Genomic DNA, 17739 nt, shown 5'->3' with positions numbered 1-17739 from the left:
TAAATACGAACTTTGATCGTTGATGACGTCATAGCCGTGTGTTGGACCTTACCTTGATTCACAAACTTTGATTTTGCCATTTTGTTTTTATCAGTTGAGTAATTTTTTTTAGGTCGTAGTGTATTTTTTTCTTCATCTTCTCATTAATTTTTCGAAATATTTCATCTACGAAACACAAATTATTTCAAGTATCGAGTGCATAGTGAAAAGGTACGTTGCTTGTAGATTAATCCGGTTAGAATAGATTTAACTACGTTACTTTTTTGTTGTTTATTCCATCGAACAGTCACTTCATCAGCTGCCTCTTTTTTTTACAGACAAAATGTCATCATCAGCTTTAGAAAATCTGGAAACGCAGCTCGATCAATTCGTCGAAAATGTTCGACAGATCAAAGTCATGGTCAGTGATTTTCTGCCTCAAACTCAACAACTCCTCAATCAGAAAATCCAAAAGATGGTGCAAGATTTACAAGAACTGGATAAACTCAAATCTCAAGTCCAAGAGGTACTAGTTCCTTTAGAAGTTTTCGATTACATAGACCAAGGTAGAAATCCTCAGATTTACACGAAAGATTGTATCGAAAAAGCTCTTACTAAAAACGAACAAGTCAAGGGTAAAATTGATTCTTATAGAAAATTCAAATCTCATCTATTGTCAGAGTTGAGTAACAATTTTCCCAACGAAATGGCCAAGTATAGAGCTGTAAGAGGAGATGATAGACCGCTTTCGTAGGTTAATTTTTATTATAATTTTCCATAACGTTTTTAGATGTAGTTATTTTATTTTGCAGTCATTTTTAATTCATTGGTTTGAATCATTTCATGTTTATTATTATAATCAAATGCGTTTCATTTTTCACGGTTTATGGTGTTATTTTTATCCTATAATTAAATAAAGTAATAAAACTTCACGAATGTCAAATCGATTTATTAATTTTAGTACAACTCAGTTCACTAGTCATTCCTAAAGGTACTGTTGATTGGAATACAAACGCTGTATTGAGAAAAAAATACATGAAATTTCTTCAAATAGATAAAACAAACTTTATAGAGCCTACATTTTTAAAATCAAGTACAAAAAAATTTACTAAATGGAATAAATACGATACAAAAATATACATGATTTAAATTTACAAATGCACAGTACAATCATCATCATAAAACCGATTGACTTTCCTCGATCTCTTCTTCAACTACGAATTGATCAAGGGCATCAGGTTCGAGTAAAATCACTTGTGTATCCGATTCTTCGACTTTCACCTCGGTCCAGAGATCATATAAAGCGCTATATCCAAACTTGCTGAGTATTTCTGGAGGAATTTTACTCTCGACATATTCAATAATATGTACTTGAATTACAATCGCAAATTTTTCCCGTATCATTGTTTTTCAATTCGGTTCGATTCGAAAATTTGGCACTACCTACGAAGGCCCCCGAACGGCAGTCATATTTTTATTTGTTTTAGCATGTTTGTTCTTTCGATATTCTTCAAAATTAAATAAATTTTTGGTGAAAAATATTCGATAATTGATATCTATTTAATTAAAAATGTTGCAATGAAATCAATCCAAAAAAAAATTCACATTCGTTTTTGATAACTACCTACTTACTTCACGTCTTCACCGTAGGTTTCATTCAAAATTGAAACTTCAAACACAACACACAATTTCAAGTCTTAAAATGAGAAAAAATGATATCAATTACACAATTAAAATGAAAATTTCTGCGCTTGATATTCAAAAACAAAACTCGAGACGACCACATAATTCATTTTCTAAAGAGCGAAGCGATCATTTTTGCTGAACCATCTCCAGTCCTATTGCAACTCGGATGTTGTGTTTGTGTCGCTCCATCACCTCGCGAGCTTCTTTAATATCTGGATTTATGAATACTTGTGAAACCCGATCAACTGAAGCATATTTGCGTCCTGATTCCTTGATAATTTTTGCTCCTTTAATGGCAATCACAGGTGTGGAGGTAATGTCAATTTTTTCAGCTGCATCACCGGATAACATGACTCGATACTAAGTATAAACACATAATCATTACACAAAATTTTACAAATGAAGTATGTAGGTAGAATCAAGAAATTAATACAAAATACATACGATTCCTTCACCCGAATCTCTAATTGAATCTGCACTTTTATCTGTACTTGGGTCTGTCAGGGTCATGTAACAAGGTAAGCCTTTTCCCAATTTGTCCATGCTCAAACAAACTCCAATAATATCTTCATAGAACAACAACACAATGATTAATAAACACAAAGTCAATAATTTTACATACTATATAACTTTATTAAATTTCCTCACCGACTGAAGTATTTAAAGGCGTATTATTAAAAACTCTAGAGTCAGAGAAGCTGAACTGTATATTTTCGACAGCCAGTTCGACTTCGCTATCATCATTCAAAATCAACCTCAATTTGTGGGGTGTTGTTTCTTCACTCTCAAGGTAATAACGCCAAATCTGGTATACTTTATTAACCTAAAATTTCAAAATATTCAAAAAAGGTGTTTAATGATTTAGGATATTATAGCATTCATTAAGAGACTAAAAAAAAAATTCTACCTTTATCAAGTCGTAAAATTTACGACAAGCATCGTTGTAAGCAGTCGCTAATATTCTGCCAGACGAATCGGCGAGTTCCATGTTGAAGAATTCTTCGTTTGAAATTGAATTTTGTATTTAAGTTTTGCTCACGATTCGAGCTTTAATTGACCAAAGATCATTGCCAGGATCCAACGCTGCTATTTGTAATGTCTTCGCTTTCTCTTCAAGAGATTTTTCAAAGCTGCTAAGCCCTGGAATATGATAGAACTAAACGTATGAAGCGAACGACCTTACTACATAGATGGTATTCGCAATTTTACCTTTAAATTGAAATTCATTCGCAGGGATCGGATTACCAATTTTGCTCGCTACGGCATCGCCCCTCTTCAATATGGTCATTTCAAAAATCAACAACATCACCCTGGAAGTAAACATTTATCAAATTAGGAAGAAACATCAATCACACATCTGCCATTTAAAAAAGAAGCAATTCATACGCGTGTCCTTTGGGGTCGTTCCTGATATGTATTGGTCCAGAACAACCACACTGTAGGACTGCAACTCTCCATTATGAGCCAACATACCAGCAGATCCTACTAACGCTGTTGGGTGTTCAGTAAATAACACTCCATCCGAAACACTGACGACGTGCCACTTACGAAACTTTGTATAGTTCTAAACATTCGAATAATAATCAATTAATACAATAACAAAGAAACATTTATTCCAGAATTACGCAATACTTACCAAAATTTGAACTATTGGGGAGTTTATTTTCACGCCCAGCATGATATCCTGGAATTTGACGATAATATCTGAGCATTACTGATATTTTACTTCGTTAAAAAATACTATTCAATGACGTACATACCTTAATACATCCTTCGGTCAGATTCACTCCCATAACGATTGTAGATTTGAAAGGAATTTCGGTGAATTGATAATTATTAGTTTACGGCGGTCGGAGGGGTTTCTTGTTTAAAATTTTTGATTCAAACTATAGACGTAAGTACTGACGTAGAGGAAGACGAAAATCAAAATATTTCAATTTTCATCAATGGCGTTACCTACTAAGCCCTAAAGCACGCCTAAAGGCAAAGGCACCCCCCCCCCCTCATAAAAGCCTTGTGGCACGTTGAGGAGGTGGGGGTGTGCCACAATGTTGTGCTCCCAATATGAATAAAATGAAATTTCTATTGCAAAAAAAAAGCCCTAAAGGCACGGACATAAGACATTCGAGCTGTAAGAGGAGATGGACGATGGTAGACCGCTTTCGTAGGTTAATTTTTATTATAATTTTCCATAACATTTTTAGATGTAGTTATTTTTCATTTTTCACGGTTTATGGTGTTATTTTTATCCTATAATTAAATAAAGTAATAAAACTTCACGAATGTCAAATCGATTTATTAATTTTAGTACAACTCAGTTCACTAGTCATTCCTAAAGGTACTGTTGATTGGAATACAAACGCTGTATTGAGAAAAAAATACATGAAATTTCTTCAAATAGATAAAACAAACTTTATAGAGCCTACATTTTTAAAATCAAGTACAAAAAAATTTACTAAATGGAATAAATACGATACAAAAATATACATGATTTAAATTTACAAATGCACAATTATTAACATAAAATCGATTGACTTTCCTCGATCTCTTCTTCGACTACGAATTGATCAAGGGCATCAGGTTCGAGTAAAATCACTTGCGTATCCGAATCGTCGATTTTCACATCGGATAATCCATTTTCAGCGATCACCTCGGTCCAGAGATCATATAAAGCGCTATATCCAACATATCCTGTCCAAGGAGCACCTTTCATTTTACAAGCATGAAACTTGCTGAGTATTTCTGGAGGAATTTTACTCTCGACATATTCAATAATACTCAAATTACAATCGCAAATTTTTCCCGTATCATTGCTGTCCAATTCGGTTGGTATCAGAGGTTCGATGGGATCTTCTGGCTTAATTTCAAAAGGAAATAATCTACAAAGACGAAATCCTTCGACCACAGTCGATTCGAAAATTTTTTTCTCCAGAATGGAATCGACTAACGGAGGTATTTGGCAATCGGTAGACTCGTTTTCTTCTTTACGTTCATTCAGCCACTCGTTTAATTCGGTTTTCCAGACTGTTCTAATTAAGGAGAAAAATCCGTGAAGAGGTTGCAAATAATGCACAGATTTTGGCAATGTACAGAGTAAAATTATTCCGTGCTCTTCGCAGAAGGAACTAAGAGGCAGACTCATGCTGGAAAAATTACCATCGAGGAAAACAACCACTGGAAATGGAGTGCTGGACTGGATCAAAAAAGGATAAAATGTTTCGGTCATATATTCGTAAAATGTTTCGCAATTGTTCCATCCTGATTTGGTGAATCCAACTGACCAATGAGAAGGAACGTATTTCAGATTTTCACTAGGAACACTTCTCAATTTATACACAGCCGAAGGAGGAGCAAAACTTCCGGTGGCATTTGCAGCGAATAAAATCGTAACATTGTCGACAAAATTATGCGTAACATTGTAAATAGCTTTACGTTTATCCGTAAATGATAATTCGCCTTTGGTATTAACGAACATACACATTTCATCGATATAGTAAATTCTATCAGGATAGTCGAAGACATCAGCAGCTTCTTCTTCTTCGATAAAAGTTTTAACTTTCGAGTACCAGCTACGTACTTTAGCTTCGTTTATGTCTACTTTAGTTAGATACTTATGTTCGCTGAGTTTTTCAACTACTTTTGGATGTCTAGTTTTGAAACTGGTGAACCATTTTCTACCAGGCATGTTATTCTTGAATGGTAACTTATGCCTAACATGTTCCGGATACTGTTCGATAATTTTTTTCACCGAGTACATTAAACCGCTCTTACTAAGGGTGAATCCTCGTCTGTAGTTATCCATTAACCAACTTTCGATTTTAGTTTCCACCTCTAATCCAAGAATAGCCGAAGGACCTGGGCGACAAAATTCCTCCGGTCTGCCTCCGGATAACTTGAAGTACAACGTAGTTCGAGGGATATTGTACACTCTACAGGCTTCAGATACTTTGAGTCTACCAGTTCGTACATCGTTTATGGCGCTTCGTAATTTGGATGCGTTGTATTTTCTGCATTTTACAGGTTCTGCGTATTCTGAAACGATATATCAATGGATTACAACGTTTGACTAACGAATTACCGCGAATATTCATGATTAAATTATCGCGATCGTCGATATATTCCGAATAATTTTAGTTTTAAAGCGAGTTTTTAACTCAAAAACACTCGAAGTTGATAAATAAATTTAAATTCCAGTACATTGTCAACAAAACAATAACAAACGAACCGCCGAAAAGTTTACCTGCATTTTTATCGTCCATCTTAGGATTACCCAGCGATATATTTCAATAGTTGATTACCATAAGGTCGGGATGATCACGTAAAATGATTATAACGAACGATTAGTCAATTAATTATTAAAATTCATACAATTTTAATAATTTCTTTACACGTTACATACAATTACACGAATGGGTACCTTTCAATTTCATATTGGTGTTATCTACGCAGTGATGCTGAATTGAAACACAAAATTTACCACGATCAATTTCGAAACCCTTCTCCCCTCCTTCGCATTGAAAATTCCAGAATATTTGACACTTGACAGTTCCAGATGTCTGTCTTCGAATTCTAAATTCCACATATGCTAATTATTACTTTCGTAATATTCAACTTCTTCATGAAAAAAAATGACGACTGCTAGAACGGTAGAAATTAGAAAAGAAACCTTCAAATACTTTATTGAATAACGTTACAGAATACAATACAGCGTATAAAAAAAAGAAACAACGCGAATAAAGAAATCGATTTAGAAAAAATAATTAACAATAACGTTGCATTCGTTTCCGACACCTTCTAACATGTTTTTTATACTTTATTTGCGAACCACAAATAGTCCCACAAGCAGTACACATTACAGATTTAGCAAAATGGATATTAGATTTGTGTTTTTGCAAAGAAGATGCCGTTTTATAAGCAGAACTACATAATTCGCATTTGTACGGTCTATCTTCCGAATGAGTCTGCAGATGTCGATTATAATTACTCATATTACAGGAAACCGATTTACCACAAATTTCACAAATAATAGGTTGAAATTCGTGAACACCTTTGATATGCTTTTGCAAATCAGCGTCAGTCTTTGCAGCGTAACTGCATAAATTACATTTACTATTTTTCGGAATATGTACGGCACGTAAATGCACTTTGAGCTTTCTACGAGCCGCAAATGTGTGATCGCATAAGTGGCAATTGATTATTTTGATTTTCAAGTGATCTTTTGTATGCTCCATGTATAAACTGTCACGTACGAAAACCTTCTTACATTCTTCACAGAAATGCATTTTTTGTTTGAAAGGGACTTCTTTCATTTCAGCGATAATCAAGTCCAAGTACTCTTGATCTTCTGAATGAAATCCAACGTGTTCTTCCATTTCACTAGGTGCGAACTGAAGAGCACATATGGGACAAGGTTTCAGATTAGGTGACTTGAGTTTTATTGCTTTGGTGTATTTCTGCAAACATCACGAGCAGCATTAACAAAACGCTATTATATATTTCAATGTGAAAATGTAGCTACGTATAAAACTTACTCTAGGTTTATTAGTGATTTTGTTCGACGCTTTATTTTCCTTTTTGACTTCCAGATCATTAGTATCTATTATTTTGAATTCATCGTTCAATGAAACACTCGTATCCGAAGTATTTACTGATTCCAAATTTTCAAGTTTATCTATTTTAGACTCGTCGTTCAATGAAACACTCATATCCGAAGTATCTGTTGATTCCAACTTTTCAAATTTAACTCGACCCATTTCATGATCACTTTCTGTACCTACTGCGCTGATGATTTCAACGATCGGTTCTGTACCATGATTTAATTTCAAGTCGGAATTCTCATCACTCGAATCGGATTTATTCACTTGCACCCTCGAAGAGAAAAACGAAGCTAATTTACTGAAAGGTACTTTTACAGGAGAAACATTATGGCTCGAATCACCGGATATGTTTTCATTATTATTATCGTTCTCGTAATACTCGTCGAGATCTATTTCTATCTCTTGATTTTCTTCCACGATCGCGTATTCATTTAGGAATACATCAGGAAATCTTCTCCTTTTAATACGAACCTTGAATTTTATAAATTTTAATCAAAATGCATAGCCTGGTTTTTAAGGGAGAAAACGCAGTATTTACCTCATCATCGTTATTTTCGACGAGATCATCGCAAGGATCGGTGTTCTGCGACAGTAAATCATCTGTACTCAATGGAACGCGTTCTAATTCGATGGTGGTGATTTTCTCCTGAAGAAACATATACTTTCAACGACTCTAATAATGAAATCAAAGCAGTATGATTGGTTATACTAATACCTGAACAGATGGAATATAAATTTCTTCGACATCTGATAAAAGGAACTGAGTTTTCTGGCACTGTTTTATAAACCTATCGAAATCTTCAAGCTTGGTATAGCAGAGTTGGCAGATCGAATGAGATAACTGATCTGTCTTGGAAATCTGTAGATGAATAAATTTTTACAATCAGGAAAGCATAGTTATACGATAATAATCTGAATTATACTAACTCTAATCTGCAGGCTGGCGCAAATTCTCAAATTCAAATTCACAAATGAGCTGTTATTTTCAAATACGTTTATGAGATGTGGGTCGTTGTTACCACATAAACGACATTTGTCATCCATTAGGATTATGTTTATCACTACTTATAGTATTTTAAACAAGATTATTAGTTTTAAAAGATGAATTTTCATGGAAAAATTTCTAATTTGATCATGAACAAGAACTCTGAAATATTTTTTAATAAAATCAAAAATGACTGATAAGCTCGTTCTTATTCTTCTTCACCCTTATTCGCATCCAATCAAAATATTTGATTACAAATTCGTAAATTTCTATTGGTCGACTTTTTTTTTATCACGTGCGGTTCCAAGCGGAAAAGTCCGGAGATGGCTTTGTTTGCATTATTTTTTGTAGTTTTTAATTAAAATCCCCGGAAAGATTTCAGTTCAATTTCAAAGTAATCAAAACTGTAAGTACTTATTTGTATAAATCGAGGCTTCTATGTATCAATTCTTTCTAAAGCGAAATTTCTTTCTAAACTTACAGCATCCTTCTCATAGCACCTCTTATCTTTTGAATGCCTACAAACATGGATGAACAGTGCCGATTATGTACCTTACATGTCAAACCTCTAATAAATATATTCAGTGAAACTGGCATCAGTCATAAACTAGCTGAAAAAATCACTCAAAGATTACAGATCTTCGTAAGTCACGTCGATTTAGACGATAACCATTAATTTTGTACATTTCCTTCTGTTACGGTGGTGAAATTTGTGGTGTTTTCAGGTCACTAGAGACGATATCTTATCGAAGAGTGTCTGTTGTAACTGTTGCGGTAAGTTGGAGATTTTCGATCAGTTTGTTAGAGAGGTGCATACGTCGCAGGCAGTTCTGCATAAGGAGGTATGAAACGAATCCGTTACCGTAATACACTATCGAATAAAGATTCTGATTATTATATATAAATTCAGAAAATAGATACACTGACGCAACCTAAGGTATTGAAAAAAGAGGGAAATCGTGTAATTGATACCATAGAGATTGACGACGATGTTCAGCCGGTGACATCTTCGTGCCACGATAATATTCTCACGGTGTCCCGAAAGCCGTCCATCGAATCCAAAGATGATATCAGCGAGGTATTTCTGGCCCTAAGATATGTTTTTCATTTACAAACTACTGTCGTAAGAAAGTTTATTGATTTTATATTCTAACAGGATGACCGTCACGTCTCCGTTATAAAATATCCAACAGTATGTTCCAACAATAACAATGACCGTACAAGACCGCTAAATATTTCTCCAGCTAGGCGAACAGAAATCGTTTACAAAGATGAGAACACGAAATATGTGTGTACAAAATTATTCTGCATGATGATGAATGATTCTAAATTGCAATAACGATGTATTATTTTAGCTTGAAATCAATGGAGATTCGATGCTGTCGAGTGAATCTACCAGTGAAGTCATGGATGAAGACAACTTTCCCAATAAGAATGGCGTCGATGCTGAACATTCAAGCGTTACAAAAAAATATGTAAGTTGACGTTACGTCATTAGGACAATCGATACACTATGTTTCTGGAATATTTCGTTTTATAGGCGGAGCGCAAAAACCGAGTCAGTGAAAATGCGCTGAAAAAATTACAGTCGGATTTAAGCGATAAAATGGTACGAATCATATTGAATTTTTAAGCATGAATTTCATCTTTTCTGCTCGATAGAAAATTGCTTTAATAATTTCTCAGCTGTAATGGCCCCATTTAAGTTTCATCAGAGTGTCTTGTGTTTGATTTGATTTTTTAAGTTTAACTTTATCAAATGCAGTTTTCAGCGAAACGTACCCGCAGAATAAGTTTGGAATCTAGTGAAGCAAGAGTGTTGAGAAGTTCGTTTAGAAGGAGTACCTCTGATAATGATAGAGTTACGCGTAATAGTAATGATTATTGTAATGTTGAGAAGCAGCAGGAGGTCAGTTGCCTGAGAATTTCTAAAATTCTATTGTTGGAATAATTCAATTAATGTTTATGTCGAAGTCAATCTGTACGTTGCATTAGTGTTTATGATTGCATAACCCGAGGCCTAAATTGTACATACCAAAGGAGTGAAGCTTATTGTCATTTATGGAATTTGCATGTTTAAACCTCCAATTGCATGAACGTAGCCTATTTCTCACAAACAGATATTACTTTCTTGAAACTCATTTAGTGTTATATTTGTCTCGTGCAGGCCCGGACCCACCCACCGAGTTACCGAGGAAATCTCGGTGGGCCGCGACGTTTTTGGGCCGATGAGGTAAAAACTGGGCCACTTAAAAAAATTCTGAATGAATTTTTATGCTCAGTGTCTTGCACTTTAAAAAAGGGGAGAAAAAAATTTGGCAGATTAATTGAGGAGCCCAAAATCAGGGGGCTGAAATGGGATATCTCGGTAGACCACGCGTTCAATGGGTCCGGCCCTGGTCTCGTGACTTCATTTCTGCTTAACTATCGATGTTCATGACGGATTTATTTTGAGAACTAATTAGAAATGCTTTGAATTGTAATAATAGTATTTTATAATATTATAAGCCTATGAGGGTGCATCGCTTTGTTCGTAAACTTACTGATGTATTTCATGTGTTGATCTTATGGGTTTCTCATTTGCAGCTTAAAGTTCGAGATACAAGAAGAAGGAGCAGTAACAGTCAGATCCCACCAAACTCAAATCAAAGATCAGATAGAAAAGATTTCTCTGCGCAGGTAAATCCGTTCATGGGTTTTCTCACCTACTCGTTTAGTATTTGGTTTTTTCAATGAATAATGATTTTCACAGATCGGGAACACATTATTGGCAGATCTGAGAAGCCTCAAGAATTCTTTGTTATTGAGAAAAGTTAAAACCAAAAATGCATCGGTGCTCACGATTCCAGTCCCTGTTCTTCCGCGTTCGAACTCGAGTCTGAGTTCCTTTGCTGATACGAATACTAGTAAAGGATGCCAAACCGAGGTAAATTTTGATACAATTTTCTTACGGTTATTAATTAAAGTTACCGAATTCCTATTATTATTATTTCTGCTCACAGATAATTTTAGGCGCGAAATCAGAAGACAGGAATGTCATCGTGTATCAGAAAATTTCCTTCGATGGTAGATCGTTTACAGAAATTGGTTCTGAAAGTAATGCTGTGATTACTTCGCCTCTGCCTTCGTAAAGGATTGCCATTATTGCTGTGCGATAGATTATGTTTCGCCTCGATGTGTTCTTATTTGTGATGCATTTATTGCAAAAATAATGTACGTCGATGTTTTTATGGACTCATTTTTGTAAAATGACATACTTTCTCGTACCGCAGTTGTTTTTTTATATTGCTTCTTTGTTTTAAGAAAGTGATTCTAATTTAAATTTTACCTTCAGTCTAGTTATTATTAATGGTTTACCTGCCTAGATTTATTTTATATACGATGATTGTTGTTTATCTTCATGGTTTTAGACTAGCGTCAAATCTGCATTAAAATTGAATGCAACTAATTTTATTTGTTTTATTTTGTTACCTGGTGATATGTAGGTACTTCTGTCTTCTGTCTGCTAATTATTTTATAATTAGAGTGTTATAATAATATGTTTGAGCGAAGTTAACTTGACTTTGCCTCAAGTTCAGACAAAAGCTCATTTAGTTCGTAAGTTCATCGTTGAACCTCGTTCTATAAGATGTGATCTGCTTTGTCGTGCGAGAACAATCACACGAGCAAATTGATGAATTAATTATCGAAAACGGCGAAAATAAATGAATAAATACGCGAACATTTTAACGGTTTTATTTCAACTAAAAACGTATAAAAAACGTTATGTACATAACTTAAGACTAGGGTACAGTAACGCTATCTATGCTCTCTTCGAGACACTTCCAGCAAAAAAAGAAAAAAAAGTTGATAAAAGAAGGGAAAATCCTTCTGAACATCGTGAAAACGATTTAAATTAATTATTACGACTAAATAATAAATTCTAGTCGTCGTTGTCGTCGGAGATTTCCTCTACGGTGATGATGGGATCGTCCCAATCATCCTTCGGTTCATCGAATTCGTTTATGGCCGCTTCCGGTGGAGTAATATTCTCTTCCGGCGGCACTTCGTCATTATCTACGTCGTCTGATGTTGGCTGAGGTTCGGAATCAGGAATCTGCGCTGCAGCTAATTCAACAGGACAGAGATCACTGATCGGACGAATAATTACTCCATTTTTTGTACGGAGTTTGGCGCTTCGGACTTCGTTATCTTGGCTGTATACAAGTTCGACGATTCTAGCTAGGGACCAGTTGTTTCGTTTACGTAACGCGTCTACGATAATGACAACGTCACCTACGCTTGGCGGCTGTTTCGTAGTGGCTTTTGGGAATTTTGCATTCGGTGAAAATCCCCGTTCTCGAAGATGTTGCAGGTAAGCTGTTCTCCAAACAGCCCAAAATCGATTAGTTATTTCATTGCTCTGTTTAAAGAGCTTGATCGTATGCGCTGCGGCTGGCGTTGCGTTTGCTTCAGCTTGCTCTGGTATATCGTTGACGGTGAAATATGATTTCAAAAAGTGATTCGGCGTTATTATCTCGTCTAGATCGTTCTTAACAACGTAGGTTAGCGGACGATCATTCAAAGTGGCAGCTATTTCAGCTAATGCTGTACGTAGCAACGATTCGGATAATGCAACGTTATGGAACGTTTTCAGCAACGAATTCTTCATTAATGCGACCATCCTTTCATAAACACCACCCATCCATGGGGAATGGGCTGGGATGAATTTCCATGACCATTCATGGGTAAAGATGATATCGAATGCTTGCTTCACAGCTTTGAATTGTGGCGCATTATCTGATAATATCAGCTTCGGTGTCGAATGGCGAGCAATAATACGGCGAAGTCCCAAACAGATCTCCTCTGTGGACATATTGAGAAGCAATTCTGCGTCAATACCTCGAATTACGAGATCCGTTGCAAGTAAAACGTAGCGTTTTTCTTTATTGACATAAAGAGGACCAAATGTGTCAATTCCAACGTTGGTAAATGGCGATTCGAATGCTTGTAGGCGAAATTCGGGTAAGTCGGATATCTGCGGCTGTACGTAAGGTCGAGTAGTGAAACGTTTACACTTTTTGCATTGTTGAATGGCGTTGTAAACCGAGCGACGACCATCAGGTAACCAATACGTACGTCGAAGCGAATTTAAAACAAAATTTGTGCCGGCATGGAACGCTGATTCGTGGTGAAATTTAAACAATAAAAGAACGAACCGTGAGTCTTTCATTTTTGGCAACAGGATCGGACATTTTTCCTTCATTGACAGTGGCGCATATTTGAAACGTCCTGAGCATCTAATCAACCCAGTTTTTTCATCCAGGTAAGCGTTATATTTCGTAATGAGCGGATGTGGCTTTTTCGTACGTAAACAGGTGAGTAAATCTTGATAACAACGTTGCTGTTCAAATTTCAACCATAGATTTCGAACGCTATATAATGAACCTCCATTTGGAAAGATGTTTTTTGGCAAACGTGTATTATTGGCGATAAATTTCACGAAGTATGACGTATATCGAAGTAAATGCGAATATGACTCGAAATCTGCTGGATTTATATCGAACGGATAAACGTAAAGCGGCGGCGTTGCGTCAGTGTTTGTGGTAAGTACAGTCCTTGGTTCTTCAATCGTAATCACATCTAGCTCAGGTGTAAGTTCGAATGGTAAAGTTGTACAGTCGTTTGATCGTTTTAACCAGTCAGTTGGACCATTAAACCAACAGGAGTTCAACAATTCGTCAACTAACATTCCCCTGGTTGGTATATCGGCTGGATTTTCTTTTCCAGGAATGAAATTTTTGATAACGTTTGGAATGTTGCGTATTTCATCGATTCGGCGTTGAATAAAAACAGGAAGTATTTTACTTGTAAGTATCCAAGTGAGAACGCATTTGGAATCAGACCAAAGTATTTGAGTGTCGATTTTGAACGGTAGTGAGTCGCGTACGAATTGTAAAGCTTTCATACCCATGTAAGCTGCGATTAATTCCAACTTTGGAATATCAGTAAGTTTAGCCAACTTCGTTCTTGAAAACAGCAAATGTGATGTGATATTTTCTTCGGTTTTGCATGATAAATACACAACACATGCACAAGCTTTGGCCGAAGCATCGACAAATACATGTAAACAGTAGTGATTCTTATCACTATCGTGTGAAACGTTCTGATAACGCGGCATTGTTTGTTTTGCTGCAGTTTGAAGTTCGGTGAATATCAAATTACATTCATTACAATGGTCTTCGGATAATTTATCGTCCCAGTTGTAAGTGGAATGGAGTTCGCGTAAGAATATCTTCGCCTTGATCGATATTGGTGTCCAGTAACCACAGGGATCGAAAAATTGAGCGACAGTACTCAAAACAGTGCGTAAAGTGATAACTTCAGGTATTTTAATTTGTTTCAGATGAAAAACGTCTTCGTATTGGTTCCACACTAAACCAAGTACCGAAATTGATGCTGATTTTTCCGGTTGAGTGAATACATCGCGAAGTTGATTATCGTTTGTTGACCATTGACGTAAATTCATTGAGCATCGTTTAAATACTTCGACGGCAAAATGATAATATTTTTTGGCAATCTCAGCTGATTTATACCCAGTGATGAAATTATCTACGTATCTATCTCGTTCCATTTGTTCTGTGAACTCGTTTTTGTTATTTTTCAGGTGATAACGGACTGTTGCGTTGAGGAGAAACGGACTAGCGATGATACCAAATACTACGCAGAGGAATCGCAGTATTCGAAGGTTTTTTCCACTTGCAGGAAGTTTATAATCGTGTAGCCATAGAAATCTGACAAAATCTCGATCAAGTGCGTGTATAATCAACTGATGAAAGGCTTTTTCGATATCACTCAATATAACAATGCGGTACAGACGAAATCGAATTAAAATTTCACATCCATGACTAAGTAAATTCGTACCTTTGTAAATTGCGTCATTGATACTCTGTTTGTTTTTTGATTTCGCCGATCCATCGAATACAATTCTTTGCGTCGTAGATTTATCAGGTGTGAAAACGGCGTGATGAGGTAAATAGTACGTTTGCGTTGTTTTCATATCAATACCAGTGACTTCTTCAACGTAACCGGCATCTAAGTGTTTCTGTATATTAGCGTTGTATTCGTTGAACGATTCAGGAGTAAATTTGTTTTGTAACGACCGTAAACGACCAATTGCTAAGCCAAAATTGTCTTCCAACGGTGGTGGATATTGTCTCCATGGGAAACGAATCTGATAACGATTATCTACGAGTTGAATATTATCATAGAATTGTTTTAATGCGTTTTCTTCTTCTTGAATACTCGTAAGCGGCATATCTTTTATCCCAATGGATTCGAGATCGCAAAGTTCTTTAACAGCACGAACCGGTGACATTTGAAACAGTATTGACTTGTTGTTGCATTTTTGATCGTGCTGACGACCAACCAAAATAAACCCAAATGGCGTTTTGCACATGTGTAATCCATCAGCGACTGTAATTTTCGTTTCAGGTTGTAGAAAATCGTAAAAGTAATCACTTCCCAACAGCAATTCGACAGGGTACTTTTCACCTTGGTTTACAAATTGTTTATCTTTGTATTCTGTATTCATTCGTTTAAATTCATCGATGTTGAATAATTGAACAAATTGAGGTAAGTTGGGAGCTGTGTCTGCGACTATATTAAGATGAAAATCGGCGTTATTTGTCACAATAAACGAGGTGGTGGCGGACGAAAACGTAACAGGTGATTCGTGATGAAAAACATTAATTGGAATCGACTTGAATTTTGATAATTCTAAACCGATGCGACGTGCAGCTTTCTCGGAAATATACGTTTCATTACTTCCATTATCGAATAGTGTTCTAATTTGATAACGACGGTTGTTTTTCGGATTTATTATCGTCAATATTGCAGTGCAATGAGCACCTTGATGTGTCTGAATAAACGAATTCATTCGTGTGTGTGGTGTTCCGTTGTCAGGTTTCTCTTCTGGCTTACCATTACCAGAACCATCATTTTTTTCAGGTTTTTCGAGTGGAGTTTCTGGGAACTGGCGAAGACACAACGAAGAGTGATGGCTTTTCACCTGTTTGCAATAATAACATGTTGTATTGCGATTACATTGCGCCTTCGTGTGATTTTTATTCAAGCAAAGATGACAGCGATTTTTTAATAAAGATCGACGTGCTGTGACGGTGGTATGTACGGTGCATTCGGCCGAGTAATGCTGTTGATTGCAATATACACAATACGGTGGCGACTTCGGTTTTTCTGTTTTTTCAGCGTTTTTATTATTGTACGCTTTCGATGTTGCGTTCGAAGTAACTAAAGCTGCGGTAGTTGAGTGCGGTTTTGTTGATGGAGACAAACCCTGCGCAGTTGCAGCTGCCTGAAGCCCACAACGTAGTTTTACGTGTAATCCGATTTCTCTCTGGAAATCTTTAATTGTTGGTTTGGTCTTTCCGCAAACCTGATGAACTAACCAATTCGGATATTTGAAATAAATTTTATCTTTCAATGGCGGGAACAGATCGAGATTTTGACCATGGGATTCGAGAGCTGTGAGCAAACCTTCGATGTCGTAGTAAGTTGAACGTAAACTTGCATTGGTGTTTGTAGCTTTTGGTAAGTTTTCCAATTTAGCGTAGAGTGCGCCGATAACTTCCTCTTTGTCGTGATATTGTATGTCCAATTCGTTGAGCGCGAGATCATAATTACTATCGGTTAGGTCGAGAGTTTCGATAATTTTAAGCGGTTCACCTAGACAGTGACGTTTTAGGTGTTGCAACTTTTCGGATTTCGGAATTGGTAGTTCGTCGTATTTCAAGTGGAATGATTTAATGAAACTGGAGTACAGTGTTATATCACCGGAAAAGGGGGTGATTTCCATTTCAGGTATGCGTCGAGAATAATCGTTAGATGATTTCGGTGGTTTGGTATCGCCAGTTGATCGTCCAGCATCCATCAAGATTCGTTTAACTGTTGGAATTACTCGTTTAGCTCGAATTATCGACGGCATAGCATCAGCGAAATTATAAGTTGGTTTATCTTTACTTCTAGTAGAAGTAACACGGCAATTTTCTACCTCTTCTAGATCGACAGTGAGTTGCTCGAATGCCATTTGAAGCGAGTTGGTATCGACTGGTGATGCGTTGATTTGCGTGAACACAAGATCGGTGGATTCGTTTAGGCTTTTCAGCCACATTTCAAATTCTTGTGCCTTTGCATCCATTTGAATTTTAAAGCGAAAGCGATTATTGAATAGCGATTTGCGAATTGCGAATAGCGATTTTGCCACGTGCAGTGAGCGAGCGAAAGCGAACTTGTTTTTTAAATAAAAAAACAATTAAAAATGCGACTTTGAATAAAGCGGATCGTGATTCTCTGCTACCATGTCGTGCGAGAACAATCACACGAGCAAATTGATGAATTAATTATCGAAAACGGCGAAAATAAATGAATAAATACGCGAACATTTTAACGGTTTTATTTCAACTAAAAACGTATAAAAAACGTTATGTACATAAC

The 17739-nt window shown here is 36.2% G+C and overlaps 5 protein-coding genes across 7 annotated transcripts; 2 read left to right on the top strand and 3 right to left on the bottom strand.

Annotated features, from left to right (window-relative positions):
- The first annotated feature begins 53 nt into the window (after positions 1-53).
- MED10 (mediator complex subunit 10) lies at positions 54-922 on the top strand. Its single transcript, XM_065370760.1, has 2 exons — positions 54-210; positions 318-922. The coding sequence occupies exon 2, from the start codon at positions 323-325 to the stop codon at positions 731-733; it is 411 nt and encodes a 136-aa protein (XP_065226832.1). The 5' UTR covers positions 54-210; positions 318-322; the 3' UTR covers positions 734-922.
- A 3018-nt stretch (positions 923-3940) lies between these two features.
- On the bottom strand, positions 3941-6115 carry LOC135850038 (uncharacterized). The gene is made up of 2 exons (XM_065370735.1): positions 5906-6115; positions 3941-5697 (listed from the first exon to the last, which is right to left on the bottom strand). The coding sequence occupies exons 1-2, from the start codon at positions 5922-5924 to the stop codon at positions 4181-4183; spliced, it is 1536 nt and encodes a 511-aa protein (XP_065226807.1). The 5' UTR covers positions 5925-6115; the 3' UTR covers positions 3941-4180.
- A 213-nt stretch (positions 6116-6328) lies between these two features.
- On the bottom strand, positions 6329-8453 carry LOC135850037 (zinc finger protein 525-like). The gene is made up of 5 exons (XM_065370734.1): positions 8190-8453; positions 7978-8121; positions 7801-7908; positions 7197-7733; positions 6329-7118 (listed from the first exon to the last, which is right to left on the bottom strand). The coding sequence occupies exons 1-5, from the start codon at positions 8304-8306 to the stop codon at positions 6426-6428; spliced, it is 1599 nt and encodes a 532-aa protein (XP_065226806.1). The 5' UTR covers positions 8307-8453; the 3' UTR covers positions 6329-6425.
- A 55-nt stretch (positions 8454-8508) lies between these two features.
- Positions 8509-11696, top strand: LOC135850039 (uncharacterized). Of its 3 annotated transcripts, XM_065370736.1 has the most exons (11): positions 8510-8653; positions 8731-8890; positions 8973-9089; positions 9158-9325; positions 9404-9535; positions 9603-9722; positions 9788-9856; positions 10013-10156; positions 10834-10926; positions 11000-11173; positions 11250-11696. In XM_065370736.1, the coding sequence occupies exons 2-11, from the start codon at positions 8762-8764 to the stop codon at positions 11376-11378; spliced, it is 1275 nt and encodes a 424-aa protein (XP_065226808.1). In that variant the 5' UTR covers positions 8510-8653; positions 8731-8761; the 3' UTR covers positions 11379-11696. The 3 variants fall into 3 exon arrangements, with proteins under 3 accessions (XP_065226810.1, XP_065226808.1, XP_065226809.1); XM_065370737.1 differs by lacking the exon at positions 10013-10156; XM_065370738.1 differs by lacking the exons at positions 9788-9856; positions 10013-10156 and having other exon boundaries at positions 8509-8653.
- Positions 11697-12169: 473 nt separating this feature from the next.
- On the bottom strand, positions 12170-17416 carry LOC135834290 (uncharacterized). The gene has a single exon (XM_065348139.1). The coding sequence runs from the start codon at positions 17414-17416 to the stop codon at positions 12170-12172; it is 5247 nt and encodes a 1748-aa protein (XP_065204211.1).
- Positions 17417-17739: the final 323 nt, after the last annotated feature.

This window comes from Planococcus citri, chromosome 1, assembly GCF_950023065.1.
Source record: "Planococcus citri chromosome 1, ihPlaCitr1.1, whole genome shotgun sequence".
Taxonomy (NCBI): domain Eukaryota; kingdom Metazoa; phylum Arthropoda; class Insecta; order Hemiptera; family Pseudococcidae; genus Planococcus; species Planococcus citri.
Note: the sequence above shows the minus strand (reverse complement) of the source record. Positions and strands in the feature narration are given on the sequence as shown.

Bases quoted from the DNA above. Each gene is read 5' to 3' on its own strand.
- MED10 (XM_065370760.1), top strand. From the start codon at position 323: ATGTCATCATCAGCTTTAGAAAATCTGGAAACGCAGCTCGATCAATTC.
- LOC135850037 (XM_065370734.1), bottom strand. From the start codon at position 8,306: ATGGATGACAAATGTCGTTTATGTGGTAACAACGACCCACATCTCATA. The intron at 7,909-7,977 runs GTATTAGTATAA...ATGTTTCTTCAG, and splicing joins TTTATATTCCATCTGTTCAG to GAGAAAATCACCACCATCGA. The intron at 7,119-7,196 runs GTAAGTTTTATA...TGATGTTTGCAG, and splicing joins AAATCACTAATAAACCTAGA to AAATACACCAAAGCAATAAA.
- LOC135834290 (XM_065348139.1), bottom strand. From the start codon at position 17,416: ATGTGGCTGAAAAGCCTAAACGAATCCACCGATCTTGTGTTCACGCAA.
- LOC135850039 (XM_065370736.1), top strand. From the start codon at position 8,762: ATGCCTACAAACATGGATGAACAGTGCCGATTATGTACCTTACATGTC. The intron at 10,157-10,833 runs GTCAGTTGCCTG...TCTCATTTGCAG, and splicing joins ATGTTGAGAAGCAGCAGGAG to CTTAAAGTTCGAGATACAAG. The intron at 11,174-11,249 runs GTAAATTTTGAT...TTCTGCTCACAG, and splicing joins GTAAAGGATGCCAAACCGAG to ATAATTTTAGGCGCGAAATC.